At 44.0% G+C, this 17,306-nt stretch overlaps 1 protein-coding gene across 1 annotated transcript in view; it reads right to left on the bottom strand.

The window, feature by feature from the left end:
• LOC145547031 (putative tetratricopeptide repeat protein 41) overlaps positions 1-17,306 on the bottom strand; it is a 92,295-nt gene that overhangs the window by 52,509 nt on the left and 22,480 nt on the right. Inside the window, 3 exon segments of the mRNA XM_081595582.1 lie at positions 2,636-3,077; positions 7,119-7,279; positions 16,286-16,509. Of these exon segments, the coding sequence (XP_081451708.1) occupies positions 2,636-3,077; positions 7,119-7,279; positions 16,286-16,509 (827 nt within the window).

The raw sequence follows: 17,306 nt of genomic DNA on the forward strand, positions 1-17,306 counted from the left end.
TTCTGACACTTAGCATTTCTCCTGCGCAGTCTTTATTTAAAGATTTCCAACATCAGATTTGCATGTACGGGTATGAGAGGTTTTTCTGTCTAGCTGCTGCCTACTGCACATTCATACACACCATACAAGCCAGCCACCTATTACTCACCTGACCCTCTAGATGTTTCCACCGTAGTAGGATCTCCCACTGGATCAACCAACTCTAAAGAGATCCTTAAGACCACGGAGAGAAATGAGAGCAAGGTCTACCATTCAAAATGGATTTCTTATGCTAGGACTGGGGAATGAGGCCCCAGATGCCTGCATCCTTTCAGCAGAGGCAGTTGTTCAGATCGATGTGCACAAGCTTCCTCTGAGGTTTGCCCCAGTTCAACCAAGCTCTCCCGGACCTGTGGTTGAACTCAGCGGACCTTAGTGGGGGTCAGCGGACAGCACTGGAAGGAGGAAAATTGCCTATAAAAGGAGCAGTCCCTATGGGGTGAGGGGTGGGGAGGACCCAGGCTTTCCTGCACAATCCTGGAGACATGGGTCTAGCCAAGAGCACAGCTGTGGGCAGTTTTGTCTGGATGATTCTTCCTGGGGCACAGAAACCTTGTTTTCACCTCCATGCGGGTCAGGGAGGGCACACTAAACTTGAAGTTAACTTTCTCTGCAGAAATGCAAGCTCTAGAGCGAAAAAAAAAAAAGGTTGCGGGGGGGGGGGAGGAATAATATGCTGGAGCAACAAACAGTGTGCCTTTCACTCCCAGTATCTTCTGCTTCTCTCTCGGAGCTCCACCTCCCCATCCCTGTTCCGTTCTAACTCACTTAAAAGACAGCTGTCACAGCAGAAATGAAGAGAGAAAAACTCAAGTTTCAAGAGATTTTTGAGGCTCACAGTAGAGCCCATGGCTTGTGAGAATAAACTTGGGTTTTCGAAAGCCTGATTGTTGAATATTGAACCACAGATTCCTGGCCAACTCTTGGAATAATTTTTTTTTAACCACAAAGAGCCTCAGACAATTACAGGAAGATGTAAAGAGGACATTTTTTTCCCACCCAGGAAGAGATTTTGCTGAATTCAGAAAGGTGTTATTATTCCATTTTTCTAGATGATCTCTCTGCCCCCTTTTTAACACCTTTCTGAGTTCAGCAAAATTTGCAAAACAGAGACACAGTCATAGAGAACAAATGTGTGGATACCAAGAGGGAAAGGGAGGTAGGTGGGAGGAATAGGGAGATTGGGATTGACGTAAATACATTATTGATACTATGTATATGTAGATGACTAATGAGAACCTACTGTTTGGCACAGGGAACTCAGCGCTCTGTGGTGACCCAAATGGGACAAAAGTCCAAAAGGAAGAGAATATATGTATGGCTGATTCATTTTGCTCTACAGTAGAAACTACCACAACATTGTCAAGCAACTATACTCCAATAAAAATTCATTTAAAAATGAAAGAGAGCGAGAAGAAAGCAATAAAGTTGCTCAAGTGGGTTTCTGAGCAGGGGCCAGAGCCCCCCACCAGGAAGCAAATCAGCTTGGAGCAGAGACAGACTGGCCTCTGGATGCATCTGAGACCAGATGGGAGGGAGCACCTGAGCTTCCAAAAGCCTGGAAGGCGGCAGCTCTACAGATTTCCCAGTGCCACAGCAAGAAGTGGAGAGGAGAAATGGCTGTGGGGACACTGAGGGAGACCGACAGGCCCTGGACCTCTGAGTGGCGCAGTGCACGGCCACATTCTCTGTCGGGCACGTAGAGTATCTACCAGACTGGAGGCTCAAGCAGAGGGAAGGAGTGAGCCGAGGATGCACATGAGGATGAGGGAACGTGGCAGCAGATGGTGGCATAGATGGAACCACCCCAGAACAGATGGGAACAGGCATCCCCGAGGATGCCAAAAACAGGGCACGTCAGTGTCCGTGGACCATCTGGAGCCACGACCACCTCAGTGGAAGACAGCAGGGACAGGTGACAACCAAGGACACCCAGCACCAAGGCCTTCAGATCTGAGCTCACCCCAGTGGGGTCACGGCAAGGACACAAACCCTCACATGGCTGAAAAAATCCTGAATTGACTGAAAATACACTAAATGGATGAGCTTAACCAGAATTAACCTAGTTTCTGCCATCAGTGGGACTGTAGACTCAAAAGAGAGATTAAATTGAATCATAGAAATAATAAAGGCTCATTCCTTAGACCTCTGAGAAATGTGACTAAAATCTATGCTTAATGTATTTTGCCTTATGATCAACACAGTGGGCTCCCTGGGTGGGGCTGCCAGATTTAGCAAATAAAAATATAGAGCCTCTAGTTACATCTGAATTCAGGTACACAATAAATCAATTTTTGGCATAAGTATATTCCAAGCAATATTTGGGATATATTTATATACAAGATTATTTGTTACTTATCTGTAGTTTAAATAATTTTTAGTATATTTCCCATGCAATATCTGGGATATACTAAAAGATTATTTGTTGCTTATCTGAAATTCAAATTTAACTGGGCGAACGATACTTTCTCTGACAATCTTCTCCCTCAACCTTCCTCCCTGGAGACGAAGGCAGGTGTGGGGCGGGGATGGGGGGGTGGGGAGATCTTTCTCCCTGTGGACTCGGACCAGGTGGTTAATACTGCTTAATGCCTACCTTCTCCTGAAGCCACAGTGTCAGAGTTCGCCTTTTTTTGTTTCAAAGTCCAACTATAGTCTTCAACCCAGCGTTTCAGAATCAACCCCCAGAGCTCCTGAATCGAGGCCACCCCCAAGTACTCCTTCAGGCACTGAAACTCATTTCGGTAGATTCTGCACTCTTGGTATTCATTTGCCAGGATTGTGAGTTTTAAAGGACTCAGATTTGTTTTTTTCCTCAAGCTGTATCTGCTCTGTTGGAAGGGGTCTCTATTGGAAAAAGAGAGATACTGTCTAAAGATGTGTAGTTGGGCTTCTTTGTCCACTGTGCTGATGAGCTCCACTGTCCTCACATCAGGGCGGGCACACAGCGACTTGTAGGACAGGCTGGAGGAGATGGTGCTCATGATAAACTTGCAGTGAGGAGACAGCGAGCCTGGCAGCCAGGAGATGTCTTTCACCTGATGAAAAGAGTCAAAGATGGTTGAAAACTTCACAACTTTAAAACTACTTTGCTGGTGCTTTTTTTTTTTTAACTTAGAGTAGGTGATGGAGAAAAAGGAACCCTCCTACGCTGTTCTCCACTATGGAGAATAGTATGGAGGTTCCTTAATAATCGAAAAATAGAGCTACCACATGATCCTCCCCCCTCACTACTGAGCATATATCCAGAGAAAAACATAATTCAAAAGGATACACGCCCCTCAGTGTTCACAGCAGCACTATTTACAATAGCCAAGACATGGAAGCAACCTAAGTGTCCATCAACAAATACAAGGATAAAGATGCAGTACATACATACACTGGAATATTAGTCAGTCATAGAAAGAGTGAAAAAAAGTCATTTGCAGCAACATGGATGGACCTAGAGACTGTAATACTAAGTGAAGTAAGTCAGAGAGAAAAAGAAACAACATACGATATCACTAATAACTAGAATCTAAAAAAAGATACAAATAAACTTATTTATAAAACAGAAACAGACAAGATATAGAAAATAAACTTATAGTTACCAAGGAGGAAGGAGGGAGGGATAAATGAGGAGTTTGGGATTAAAATATACACACTACTACATATAAAATGGATAACTAACAAGGACCTACTGTATAGCACAGGGAACTATACTCAATATTTTGTGATAACCTAAAAATGGAAGAGAATGTAAAAAAGAATATACATATATATATGTATAACTGAATCACTTTGTTGTACACCTGAAACTAACACAACATTGCAAATCAACTATATTTTAATTTAAAAAAATTTTTAATAAATACACTCAGTGGAATATAGTAAGAAAGTATAGGGTAAGGATTGGGGTTACAGTTATTAACAGTAACTTGGATAGCAAGCAATATGGTGCTACTGCTACTGCTACTGCTACTGCTAAGTCGCTTCAGTCATGTCCGACTCTGTGCAACCCCATAGACGGCAGCCCACCAGGCTCCGCCGTCCCTGGGATTCTCCAGGCAAGAATACTGGAGTGGGTTGCCATTTCCTTCTCCAGTGCATGAAAGGGAAAAGTGAAAGTGAAGTCGCTCAGTCGTGTCCGACTCTTAGCAACCCCATGGATCTGCAGCCTACCAGGCTCCTCCATCCATGGGATTTTCCAGGCAAGAGTACTGGAGTGGGGTGCCATTGCCTTCTCCGAATATGGTGCTAAGACAATACCAATTCACACTCCATAGAACCATATTGACTGATTCACCTATCCATTAGGAATTTGATAGTACAAATGCAGACTCTGAAAAGAGGTTCCTACAAGTAAGTACTTTAACAAAATCATAGACTTCTGAAGAACGACCTACAGTGATGGCCAGAGTGCAAATTGAACTATTCAACTGAAAAAGAAGATACTATCTTGTGCTGAAGAACTATCACTTTGGGTAGCAATACTATCATAAGTTAAACGGTTTAATTTTGAAATAAAAGAAACACCTAATAAAATCTTTCTGGATTCCTTTAACAAACAGCCTTTCCCATCCCTCTTTGCCTAATAATAGCAACTTTCATATCCTGATTGCTTGCTCTGAGCCAGGTACTGTGTTGAGTATGGACCAACTGCACTGGTTACTTACATTTTTAAAATTTTCTGTATCTTACGTTGTTTCCACATCTCTCGGGGGGACTTACAGATCCAGGGAAATTGCTCCTCCCAAGGCCAGCCAATTCCTGGGAGTGGTGGGCAGCTTGCATGAAACATATCTTCTGTGTGCAGACAAGCCAACCCATGACCACACCCCGACCCACCTTCTTATTTAACTTTTGCTCACCAAACCAGTATTTCCTCTGCCCTAAATCATCCAAGGGTCAGGTGCCAGACAGTGAGGGAAAGCCCCTATGCCCCAAAGTCCACTAGAATTATTCAAACTAGCAATCCGAGACTGTGTCCTCTGCCCTGCCTTGCCTTTCCCATGAAAACCCCCAAAATAATTTTGTTGTATATTCTGATCTGCCTTACCTATACTGATTTTTCCATATATCAAATCCCATTGATTGGTTGTTATCTTTAGTTTTTCTTCTGTTTGAAGGGATACTGGATCAATGGTATCACTAATGCTTTTTAGTGTCAGTCATTGCTTTGGCCCCTGGCTCCTGTCTTCTGCCTCTGACACCCTAATATTTCCCCCCTGAGCCCTGTGTGACAAGGCATGTCTTCTTTCCAAAAGTGTAAATCATAAATTCTTCTTTCAATGCCATTGGTTTCTCCATGCCATCACTCAGTTATCCCCCTATAAATTAAATCCCAGGTATAATTTTATTTCATTAACTCATTTAGTCCCCCTAACAGCCCTCCAGAAAGGCTGAGGAGGAACCTGAAGCACAGAGGGCCTAAATGTTTCATCAAATTCATTATGAGGGTAAGCAGCAGAGCTGGGATTCAAACTAAGGGTCTGGCTGCAGGGGCCGGCTCCTCACCACTGCATTGGGGCCTCAGAGAATTGCCTGACAGTCCCTCCTCCTGAAGAGCTCTGCCTGTGCCCCTCTTCCAGGAAGCCTTTTCCAAAGGTCAAATGCTTCCATTAGAGGCCTTCACAATACTACATACTGATCCCTGCCAGCACTTACCACAGTTGTAATTTTATATTTATTTGTGTGATGATATTACTAATATCTGCCATTTCCTGCTAGAATGAAAGCTCTATTTCTTAGCAGGGACAATGTCTGTCTGCTTACAGTGCTTTTCCATGGTAAGTGGTCAATAATTATTTGTTGGATGTATGGTGGTCACCATGTACTGAATTAAAAAGCAGATTACAAAATAATATGGTATCAGTTCAGTTCAGTCACTCAGTCGTGTCCGACTCTTTGCGACCCCATGAACCGCAGCACGCCAGGCCTCCCTGTCCAACACCAACTCCCGGAGTCCACCCAAACCCATGTCCATTGAGTCGGTGATGCCATCCAACCATCTCATCTTCTGTCGTCCCCTTCTCCTCCTGCCCTCAGTCTTTCCAAGCATCAGGGTCTTTTCAAATGAGTCAGCTCTTCGCATCAGGAGTAAAGTATTGGAGTTTCAGCTTCAACATATAACTTCATTTATATAAGCACATGTATGTGTATACAGCCATCCATAGGAAAAAGAAGGTTTAACAATGGTGAGGCTGTGAGGATATTTAATTTTCTATTTTCTTCTTCTTTTTTATGTATTCTATGAGAAATATACATGAATTACATAATTTGTAATTATGCATGTATAAGTTTTAGAGAAATTGCTTCACAAAGTAATGACTAATACTCAAAAGCATTGGAGGTGCTGCTGATCCAATATCATTTCAAACAGAAGAAAAACTAAAGATAGCAAACAATTGATAGAATTTGATACATGAAAAACTCAGTATAGATAAGGCAAATCAAAACATACAACCTAAAGAATATAATAGGGGCCTAATAAATGTCTGATTGAAGTATAAAATAGTGGGGCAGAACTGTGCAGCAGTAACGGCCAGTTTCTAGAACCAGGCTTCCCATGCTTGAATTCCAAGTCCACCATCACCTTAGGACCTTCAGTAAGTTGTTTAATATCTCCATGTCCAATACCATTTATATAAATGGGGATGATGATCCCAGTTTATCAAGGATTGTTGTGAGAATTCAATGTAAATATTTCTAAAGTTTCTAGAATAGTGCCTGGCTCATTGTGTTACATAAATATTTGTTTTGTAAAATATTCAGAAGTAACTAGAAGCAGCATTGGCTATAACTATAGATATGCAATGCAAGGGAATGGTATTATGTACATTCTACATTTTCCAACAAGGACCTACAGTATAGCACATAGAACTCCACTCAGTGTTATGTGGCAGCCTGGAGGAGAGGGGGGTTTAGGGGAGAATGGTTTCATGTATATGTATGGCTGAGTCCCTTCTCTGTTCACCTGAAATTATCACAACATTGTTAATCGGCTATACCCCAATACAAAATAAAAAGTTCAAAAAAATAAAGGGGTTTTCTTTTTATTAAATAATAACAAAATAGATATTATTTTGAAAAGAGATTACCTTCTCTCCTGAAATCCCATAAATGCCAGCCAATTCTTCAATTCCGTCCAGTACAAGTATACATGGCTTGACATTGATGGAAGCAATGAACACTTCTACAAGAAGTGAAAAGGCCAAGATATTTGCATCTTCATTGAGAATATCAGTTTCAAGCTGGGTACCTACAGCATAGAAATGTGCTCAAATTAGGTGAAAATGTTTCCATCGCTGCTAAAATATGTTAATGGGTTGGGGAAGCAGAAGGGGTTGGGAACAATAAGTGCTACTCACAGCTGTATGACACACACAGGTATGTGGGATGGTATGTGCGGCTCAGTCACTCAGTCATGTCTGACTCTTCGCGACTCCATGGACTATAACCCACCAAGGTCCTCTGTCCATGGGATTTTCCAGGCAAGAATGCTGGAGTGGGTTGCCATTCCCTTCTCCAGGGGATCTTCTCAACCCAGGGATCAAACTCGAGTATCCTGTGTCTCTTGAATTGGCAGGCGGGCTCTTTACCACTGAGCCACCTGGGAAGGCCATATGTGTGATTAGCAGTCTCAAAATATTCAACCCTAAAGGGGTAATGATATTTACCACCACGTCTCCTATATATTTTCAGGATTTTATATAAAAAATGTTATGTATGATCCAAAGCGCTACTCTCATTTTCCAAAATGCAAAAATTGATCATGTTACAAAGAACTGGATGGGAAGAAAGAGAAGTCAGGCTATGTGATCTGTGAGGCTTCTGCACCCCCTTAAGATCACGTCCTGTTTAGGGGTCACAGCCACCACTCTGGGGGTCCAGCTGTGTGCACGCACGTACACACACACACACACACACACACAGAGTATCTCCCACCCACCACCTAGTTTCTTTGGTCCTGGCTCATTTTAAACCTAACACCACTGATTCTAAATTACTCTACCCTTAGTAATGGACTCCAGACCTCGGATTCTGGAAATTACCAGGGAGAATGAAGTTATGAATCAGCAAAGACTAAAGGAAGTAGTTTGCGAGGACCGACCTGCAGGATGTGATTAAGTGACACACTAGCAGCAACCCAAAATGGTACAAATGGCAGTCGCCTACCTAACACTCTAAGAGCGCTCTGTGACATACAATCTCTGCCTTGCTTTTAATTTTCGAAACCAGTATTTTGCAAATAAATTAAGACCTGTTAGGATCTAGAAATCAAGTTATGCAAAGAAACTGGACTAGATTAATTTTCTTAGGTATATGAAGATTTAATCTATTTAAGAATCCACCTGCCAATGCAGGGGACACAGGTTCGATCCCTGATTCAGGAAGATCCCACATGCCTTAGAGCAAGCAAGCTCATGCACCCCAACTACTGAGGCTGTGCTCCAGAGCCTTTGAGCAGCAATACTGAGCCCACATGCTTCAACTACTAAAGCCCACGTGCCTAGAGCCTGAGCTCCACAACAAGAGAAGCCACCGCTATGAGAAGCCCGTATGTCGCAACTAGAGAGTAGCCCCTGCTCTCCACAACTAGAGAAATCCCTGGGGCAGCAACGAAGACTCAGCACAGCCAAAAATTCGTCAATTTTTAAAAGATTTACTCTATTTTGTCCAAGCAGGGAGAGTAACTGTATTACACAGAAGCATAACTGTGCTAACATCAAGGAAGACCTCTTGGGGAAAAACAATGAGATGATGAAGCCCTCAGCACAGCATCTGGCACCCAGAAGGCCTTTGATAAATGGAACTCCTTGTTAGTCAGGGCTGCTACCAGGGTCCAGAGTAATACGGTGAGGAAACATGAAAAGAGGAAGGGCGGAGGCTCTTCTCTGACCTTCTATGAAGCCTGTCATGAGGGGGACGTCAGCTGCAGTTGCCTAGCAGGCAAGGGCACTTGGGTCAGAGACTTGGCCACAGGCAGGCAGTTCTCCTCTGCTAGATCTCTATATCCTGGCCAGCAGGGGTGGGGATGGAGGAGCAGAAATGTCAGCTTCACCCAAGGGAGTTTTTGCATCCCCACAATGGGGAGGGAGGGCAGGGCTCACAGCCCACTCAGGCGCTGCAGCTGTGAACAGCTGAGTTGGGTACAAGAAAATGCTCTCTGCCTGAATCTGCACATGACCTCTCAGGCCTGGCTGTGCTCTCAGCGGTGGCTCCTCCTCTGCCCACGTCCACCTCCCCCAGGTGAAAGCCAGCTTCCGAGCCAAGGTGGTGATGCTAAATGATGCTGGAGCCAGCCAGCCCTGCTCATCCTGGCTTCCCCTGGGCTTCTGTGTAGCATGCATGCGTGCTCAGTCGTGTTTGACTCTTTGCGATCCCATGGACTGTGGCCCACCAGGCTCCCCTGTCCATGGGATTTTCCAGGCAAGAATACCAGAGTGGGTTGCCATTTCCTTCTCCGGGGGATCTTCCTGACCCAGGAATTGAACCCACATCTCCTGTACTGCAGGCGGATTCTTTACAGTGGAGACACCGCAGAACAGCTACCAACTCTCTCGCTTTCCATCCTCACTCCCCTTAGTCTAGATAATGAATAGGACTTTCTTGTTTCGCTCAGCTGTCCCCCACTCCCTGCTTCTTTCTCCAGCTCAGTGAGGAATAATAACAAAAGCAATAACAGCAAACTGTGCCAAGGACCCGTTTAAGTTCTTTACATGTATCATCTGTTAACCCTGACACAGCTTTCTGTAGGTACTATTATTCCCATCCCCATTTTAGAGATGAGAAATTGACACACTGATTGCTTAAGTGAACCGCCTAAGATCACACAGCTAGTAAATAGCAGAGCCAGAACTGAAAATCTGGGCAGGCCAAGTCCAGAACCACTGCCTTCCCGTTAACAAGGAGAGGTGGTGCCTGACTATCAAGTGTTCACAGGCTGTTAATGAGTTTATTCTGTTTTGTCAGCTTAAAGATTTGTTTGTTTGAAAGACAGCAGCTGTTTTTATTAGGCGTTTTCCATACCTAAAAAGACACTCAAGAAAATAGTAATTTATTTCGGGAATAAAATCATAATTGAGTGTGTACAGTTGAGCATCTATCATCAGCCTTGCCAGAATGAACACCTTTGGGATGAGCCTGAGTGGTACTAGTCGTTTTTAGAATCAGACACACCTGCTGCTACTGATTTTGACTTTACCCACTTAGCACACTCTGAGAAATGCAGTCACTAAAAACTCACGCCCACGTGTTCACTCTATTTACTCACAGACACCCCTACACACACACACGCAGAAGGAAGCTCACATATTTGTCCCTTCATCCAGAGATGATCTACACCCATCAAAACTCACCCAGGGCCCCAACGCTCGCTCAGTACCCAGAGGCTCATATGGGTACAAGCCCTGGGTGAGAAGGGATGAAGTCTCCAAAGCAGGAAGAGTCAGACACATACAAACATGTAAATATACAGAAGGCACCTAATGATGATAATTCAGTTCAGTTCAGTTGCTCACTCGTGTTCGACTCTTTTCGACCCCATGAACCGCAGCACACCAGGCCTCCCTGTCCATCACCAACTCCCAGAGTTTCCTCAAACTCATGTCCCTTGAGTTGGTGATGCCATCTAACAATCTCATCCTCTGTCGTCCCCTTCTCCTCCTGCCTTCAATCTTTCCCAACATCAGGGTCTTTTCAAATGAGTCAGCTCTTCGCATCAGGTGGCCAAAATATTGGAGTTTCAGCTTCAACATCAGTCCTTCCAATGAATACCCAGGACTGATCTCCTTTAGGGTGGACTAATTGGATCTCCTTGCAGTCCAAGGGACTCTCAAGAGTCTTCTCCAACACCACAGTTCAAAAGCATCAATTCTTCTGTGCTCAGCTTTCTTCACAGTCCAACTCTCACATCCATACATGACCACTGGAAAAACAATAGCCTTGACTAGACGGACCTTTGTTGACAAAGTAATGTCTCTGCTTTTTAATATGCTGTCTAGGTTGGTCATAACTTTCCTTCCAAGGAGTAAGCGTCTTTTAATTTCATGGCTGCAATCATCATCTGTGGTGATTTTGGAGTCCAAAAAAATAAAGTCAGCCACTGTTTTCCCCTCTATTTGCCATGAAGTGATGGGACCAGATGCCATGATCTTAGTTTTCTGAATGTTGAGCTTTAAGCCAACTTTTTCACTCTCCTCTTTCACTTTAATCAAGAGGCTCTTTAGTTCTTCTTCACTTTCTGGCATAAAGGTAGTGTCATCTGCATATCTTAGGTTATTGATATTTCTCCCAGCAATCTTGATTCCAGCTTATCCTTCTTCCAGTCCAGCGTTTCTCATGATGTACTCTGCATATAAGTTAAATAAGCAGGGTGACAATACACAGCCTTGACGGACTCCTTTTCCAATTTGGAACCCACCTATTGTTCCATGTCCAGTTCTAACTGTTGCTTCCTGACCTGCATACAGGTTTCTCAAGAGGCAGGTCAGCTGGTCTGGTATTCCCATCTCTTTCAGAATTTTCCACAGTTCATTGTGATCCGCACAGTCAAAGGCTTTGGCATAGTCAATAAAGCAGAAATAGAAGTTTTTCTGGAACTCTCTTGCTTTTTCAATGATCCAGAGGATGTTGGCAATTTGATCTCTGGTTCCTCTTCCTTTTCTAAATCCAGCTTGAACATCTGCAAGTTCACGGTTCATGTATTGCTGAAGCCTGGCTTGGAGAATTTTGAGCATTACTTTACTAGTGTGTGAGATGAGTGCAATTGTGTGGTAGTTTCAGCATTCTTTGGCATTGCCTTTCTTTGGGATTGGGATGAAAACTGACCTTTTCCAGTCCTGTGGCCACTGCAGAGTTTTCCAAATTTGCTGACATACTGAGTGCAAAACTTTCACAGCATCATCTTTAAGGATTTGAAATAGCTCAACTGGAATTTCATCACCTCCACTAGCTTTGTTTGTAGTGATGCTTCCTATGGCCCACTTGACTTCACATTCCAGGATGTCTGGCTCTAGGTGAGTGATCACACCATCATGATTATCTGGGTTGTGAAGATCTTTTTTGTACAGTTCTTCTGTGTGTTCTTGTCTCCTCTTCTTAATATCTTCTGCTTCTGTTAGGTCCCTACCATTTCTATCCTTTATTGGGCCCATCTTTGCATGAAATGTTCCCTTGGTATCTCTAATTTTCTTGAAGAGATCTCTAGCCTTACCCATTCTATTGTTTTCCTCTATTCCTTTGCATTGATCGCTGAGGAAGGCTTTCTTATCTCTCCTTGCTATTCTTTGCAACTCTGCATTCAAATGGGTATATCTTTCCTTTTCTCCTTTGCTTTTCACTTCTCTCCTTTTCACAGCTATTTGTAAGGCCTCCTCAGACAGCCATTTTGCTTTTTTGCATTTCTTTTTCTTGGGGATGGTCTTCATCCCTGTCTCCCGAACAATGTCACGAACCTCCGTCCATAGTTCATCAGGCACTCTGTCTGTCAGATCTAGTCCTTTAAATCTATTTCTCACTTCCACTGTATAGTCATAAGGGATTTGATTTAGGTCATAGTTGAATGGTCTAGTGGTTTTCCCCACTTCCTTCAATTTAAGTCTGAATTTGGCAATAAGGAGTTCATGATCTGAGCCACAGTCAGCTCCTGGTCTTGTTTTTGCTGACTGTATAGAGCTTCTCCATCTTTAGCTACAAAGAATATAATCAATCTGATGTCGGTGTTGACCATCTGGTGATGTCCACGATGATAATAATATCTAATATCCGCTGGTGCTTCAGTTTCCCTGGTAGCTCAGCCAGTAAAGAATCTGCTTGCAAAGCAGGAGACCCTGGTTCAATTCCGGGGTCGGGAATATACCCTGGAGAAGGGATAGGCTACCCCCTCAAGTATTCTTGGGCTTCCCTGGTGACTTAGATGGTAAGAATCCACTTGCAGTGTGGGAGACTTGGGTTTGATCCTTGTGATGGGAAGAGCCCCTGGAGGAAGGCATGTCAACCCGCTCCAGTATTCTTGCCTGGAGAATCCCCATAGACAGAGGAGCCTGGCAGGCTACAGTCCATAGGGTCACAAAGAGCCAGACACGACTGAGAAACTAAGCACAGCACAGCACTGTATGCCAAGTGTTGTGTTAAGTGTCTTTGTTTCTCAGACTTTATCTTAGTTCATCCTCTCAACTGCCTATAAGACACCTTTTTTCTTCCTATCCATATTTTACAAATGGGAAAACTGAGCCAGAGAGAGTTCAAATAACTCGCTCAGGTCTCATAGCTAATAGAAGCCATCGGGCTCCCCAGCTGCTCCTAGAACAGAGGTGGATCCCATAGGATTGTTCTCTCTCCCCATGTAAGCCTTGCATCTTCAATATCTCTGGACCAAAGCAGGATTCTTGATTACCGTCGAAACCTACTGCTGCCCCATCAACGTTGTCCCATTTCAGTGAACCACCCTGACCGTCCACCTAGTTTCCTTAAGCTGCAAACTAGGAGAATCCGTAATCTCTCCTGTCCTTCAATTCTCACATTCAGTTCCTCAGTGTGTTCCCAATCCTTCCCCTTGCTACTCCCCTCCCCCAAGCTATCACCTCTTCCCACTTGGACCACTGTGATAGCCTCTAAAAAGTGGCACTGCCACTATGCTGACTTCCCCACACCTATTTCTACACAGGAGACAATTTTGAGCTTTAACAAATACCAGTGAAATCAGGCCAGTCCCCTGCTCAAAATCCTCCACTGGCCTCCCACTGCACACAATAGAATCTAACCCAAGATCCTGTTCTACAAAACTCAGATGCAAAGTGGCCCATCCTGTCTCATCCTGCTTCGTCTGGTAGCACTCCCCTCATCCTCCACCAGAGTCTGGACACACTGCCTTCTTTCCCTTTCTGACTCACTCCACTTTGTTTCCAGCTTAGGACCTGTATCGCCTTAGCTGTCCCTTCTGTCTGGAATGTTTTGATCTCCACATAGCTGGCTCCTTCTTGTCTGTGAGATCTCCCGACAGTGTAGCAGAGATGGCAGGCTGTCCTGTGGAAGTTTATGCTCCCCCTTAAAGACGGTGGGAGTAGCTTTCTATTCCTACCTGACTCCCAGTGTGGCCATGGGAGTCCACGGCAGCTGACTTCTTGCCAAAAGAATAGGAGTGGAAGTCACTCGTGTCACTGTCTGGCCGAGACTTTAAAGGAAAGGTGTGCCTTTTCCACTCGATTTCCTCTTCCTCTAGCCAAAAGCAGACGACTCTGATGCCCTAAAAGATGACACAGCCTCAAGATGGAAAGAGCCTGAGGCCCCAAACCACCATGTGGGGAAAAGCCACTCGTTCTCCAACTAGGAACCCTGAACCGAACAGTTGCATGAGCTAGAAATGGCTCGGATGGTAAAGAATCTGTCTGCAGTGCAGGAGACCTGGGTTCGATCCCAGGGTCAGGAAGATTCCTTGGAGAGGGGACTGGCAACCCACTCCAGTATTCTGGCCTGGAGAATCCCATGGACAGAGGAGCCTGACGGGCTACAGTCCATGGGAGTCTCAAAGAGTCAGACACCACTGAGTGACTAACACAAACATGAGCTAGAAATAAACTTCGAGAAGCCACTGAAATGGGATGTATTTGTTACAGCAGCCAGAGTTATCCCAGCTATCACAGAGACACAGTCCCTGACCACTCAACCTCAACAGCCAGCCTGTCATCTCAGCACATCACTCTGCATGACATTTATCATTATTTGAAACATCTCTTGATTACTGGTTATTTGCCTTTCTCAACAGAACATTAGACCTATCGGAGTCATGACCTTATTTGCCAGACTCAGTCCTATGTTTCCAGAACCCAAACCAATGCCAGGCACAGAACAGGCAACCAATAAATACTTTGTAATGAATGAGTGAGTGAGTAAACATGCTCAGTAGAGAGCTACTGAATTGAATGGGAGGAGCAATAGCTGAAAACGAAGACCTATGGCAGCCTCTGGATGAAAGTGAAAGAGGAGAGTGAAAAAGTTGGCTTAAAGCTCAACATTCAGAAAACTAAGATCAAGGCATCCAGTCCCATCATTTCATGGCAAATAGATGGAGAAACAGTGGAAACAGTGGCAGACTTTATTTTTAGGGGCTCCAAAATCACTGCAGATGGTGACTGCAGCCACAAAATTAAAAGACGCTTACTCCTTGGAAGAAAAGTTATGACCAAACTAGACAGCATATTAAAAAGCAGAGACATTACTTTGCCAACAAAAGTCCGTCTAGTCAAGGCTATGGTAGCCAGTAGTCATGTATGGAGGTGAGAGTTGTACTATAAAGAAAGCTGTGTCGAAGAATTGACGCTTTTGAACTGTGGTGTTGGAGAAGACTCTTGAGAGTCCCTTGGACTGCAAGGAGATCCAACCAGTCCCTCCTAAAGGAAATCAGTCCTGAATATTCATTGGAAGGACTGATGTTGAAGCTGAAACTCCAATACTTTGGCCACCTGATGTGAAGAATTGACTCATTTGAAAAGACTCTGATGCTGGGAAAGATTGAAGGCAGGAGGAGAAGGGGATGACAGGGGATGAGATGGTTGGATGGCATCACTGACTCAATGGACATGAGTTTGAGTAAACTCCAGGAGTTGGTGATGGACAGGGAAGCCTGGTGTGCTGCAGTCTATGGGGTCACAAAGAGTCAGACATGACTGAGCGACTGAACTGAACTGAACTGAAACTGAGCAATAGCTGAGAGGCACGTCCTGCCTTGGAGCCCTTGCAACTATTCCCATTGACTGGAATGTTCTCCCTGAGATAATCTGCCTGGCTCCCTCCTTCAAGTATTTATTCACATGTCCCTTTCTCAGTGAAGCTTGCCCAGACAACACCTTTAAAGTCCTGAAATCCTTACACATACACACTGCCTACTTTCTTTCTCTGATTTATTTTTCTTCATAGAACTTAATCGCCTCCAAACATTCTATATTTTTTATTTAGTCATTAACTCTTTGTCCCCTTCCCTCTCCAATAACAGGAAAAGCCCATGAAGCTAACGTCTTCTGTCCGTTTTTTCACGGTTGTATCCCCACTGGCATATAAGGCACTCAGTTCATATTTGGCTAAGGAAAGAAGGAAGAAAGGAAGAAAAGAAACAATTCTGAGAGCAGAAGAGGTGGGTAGATACATAGATGAGACTATATAAGGGTTTAGATTGGAACAAGAGAAAAATAGCCTCATGGGCAGAAGACAGAATGATCACTTTTAAACAAAATTTTTCTGAATGTATTTCAAAGTCTGATTCCATTACCATAGTGTTTGTACTGCAATTCTGTGATGAAGTAATGGATCACGGACATGATGTCACTGCTTTCACAGGTGCTGCCCACGAAATGAGGGATCAGCAACATGTTCGGGTGTTTCTTCTTGAAATAGTTCACCCAGTTGGCAAGTAGAGTGGACTTGCCACAACCACGTTCTCCAGACAACAGCAAAATAGACTTGTAAGCTGGAAGAGGATTTATTCTGAAAAATAAACAGGGGAAATGTAGTCAAGAATAACTACCAAAAAAAAGGGAGGGAGGGAAATTTTTCCTGCATACATCTGTCTCTAAGAGATAGAAATTCTAGTCTCTCTTTGGGGGGGGGGCATGGGAGGGAGCTTAATGAGGGAGGGAATATATGTATACATATTGCATGTGTGTTCAGTCATGTCCAACTCTTTGCAACTCCATGAACTGTAGCCTACCAGGCTCCTCTGTCCATGGGATTCCCCAGGCAAGAACACTGGAGTGGGTTGCCATTTCCTTCTCCAGGGATGTATACATACAGCTGATCAATTTCATTGTACAGCAGAAACTAACACAACATTGTAAAGCAATTATACCCCAATCTTTTAAAAGTTAAAAGAAATTCTAGTCTCTCCACTGTGAACTCACTTGCTTCCAAACAAGTCATTCTCTCTCTGGGTTCGGCTCTGTCCTATATAAAATTAGGAGAGCGGAAAGATGGTAACCTTGGAAGGCTCCTCCAACTACCACAGACTCTAGGGTTGTCCAACATGAACCTGGGGTTATGTCAAGGGCCCAATCTGCCCAAAGGTCCCAGAAGGGAGGCTTTGTACCATCAGGAGAGAGAATAAAAAAATCAAAACACTCATACGCCAGGGATTCCCATAATCCTGATGACCATGACATTCGAAATGCAACAAAATGACCACAGTTGTCAGTTACTCACTGAGCAGTAGCCAGCTGCTCCATGGGGGTGTTTTGGCTTGTAATAATGAATAAATATGACTTCTCTGAACTGGCACGAGCACAGTATAATTTGTT

Source organism: Giraffa tippelskirchi, chromosome 4 (genome assembly GCF_054371585.1).
Source record: "Giraffa tippelskirchi isolate mGirTip1 chromosome 4, T2T-mGirTip1v1.2.pri, whole genome shotgun sequence".
NCBI lineage: Eukaryota > Metazoa > Chordata > Mammalia > Artiodactyla > Giraffidae > Giraffa > Giraffa tippelskirchi.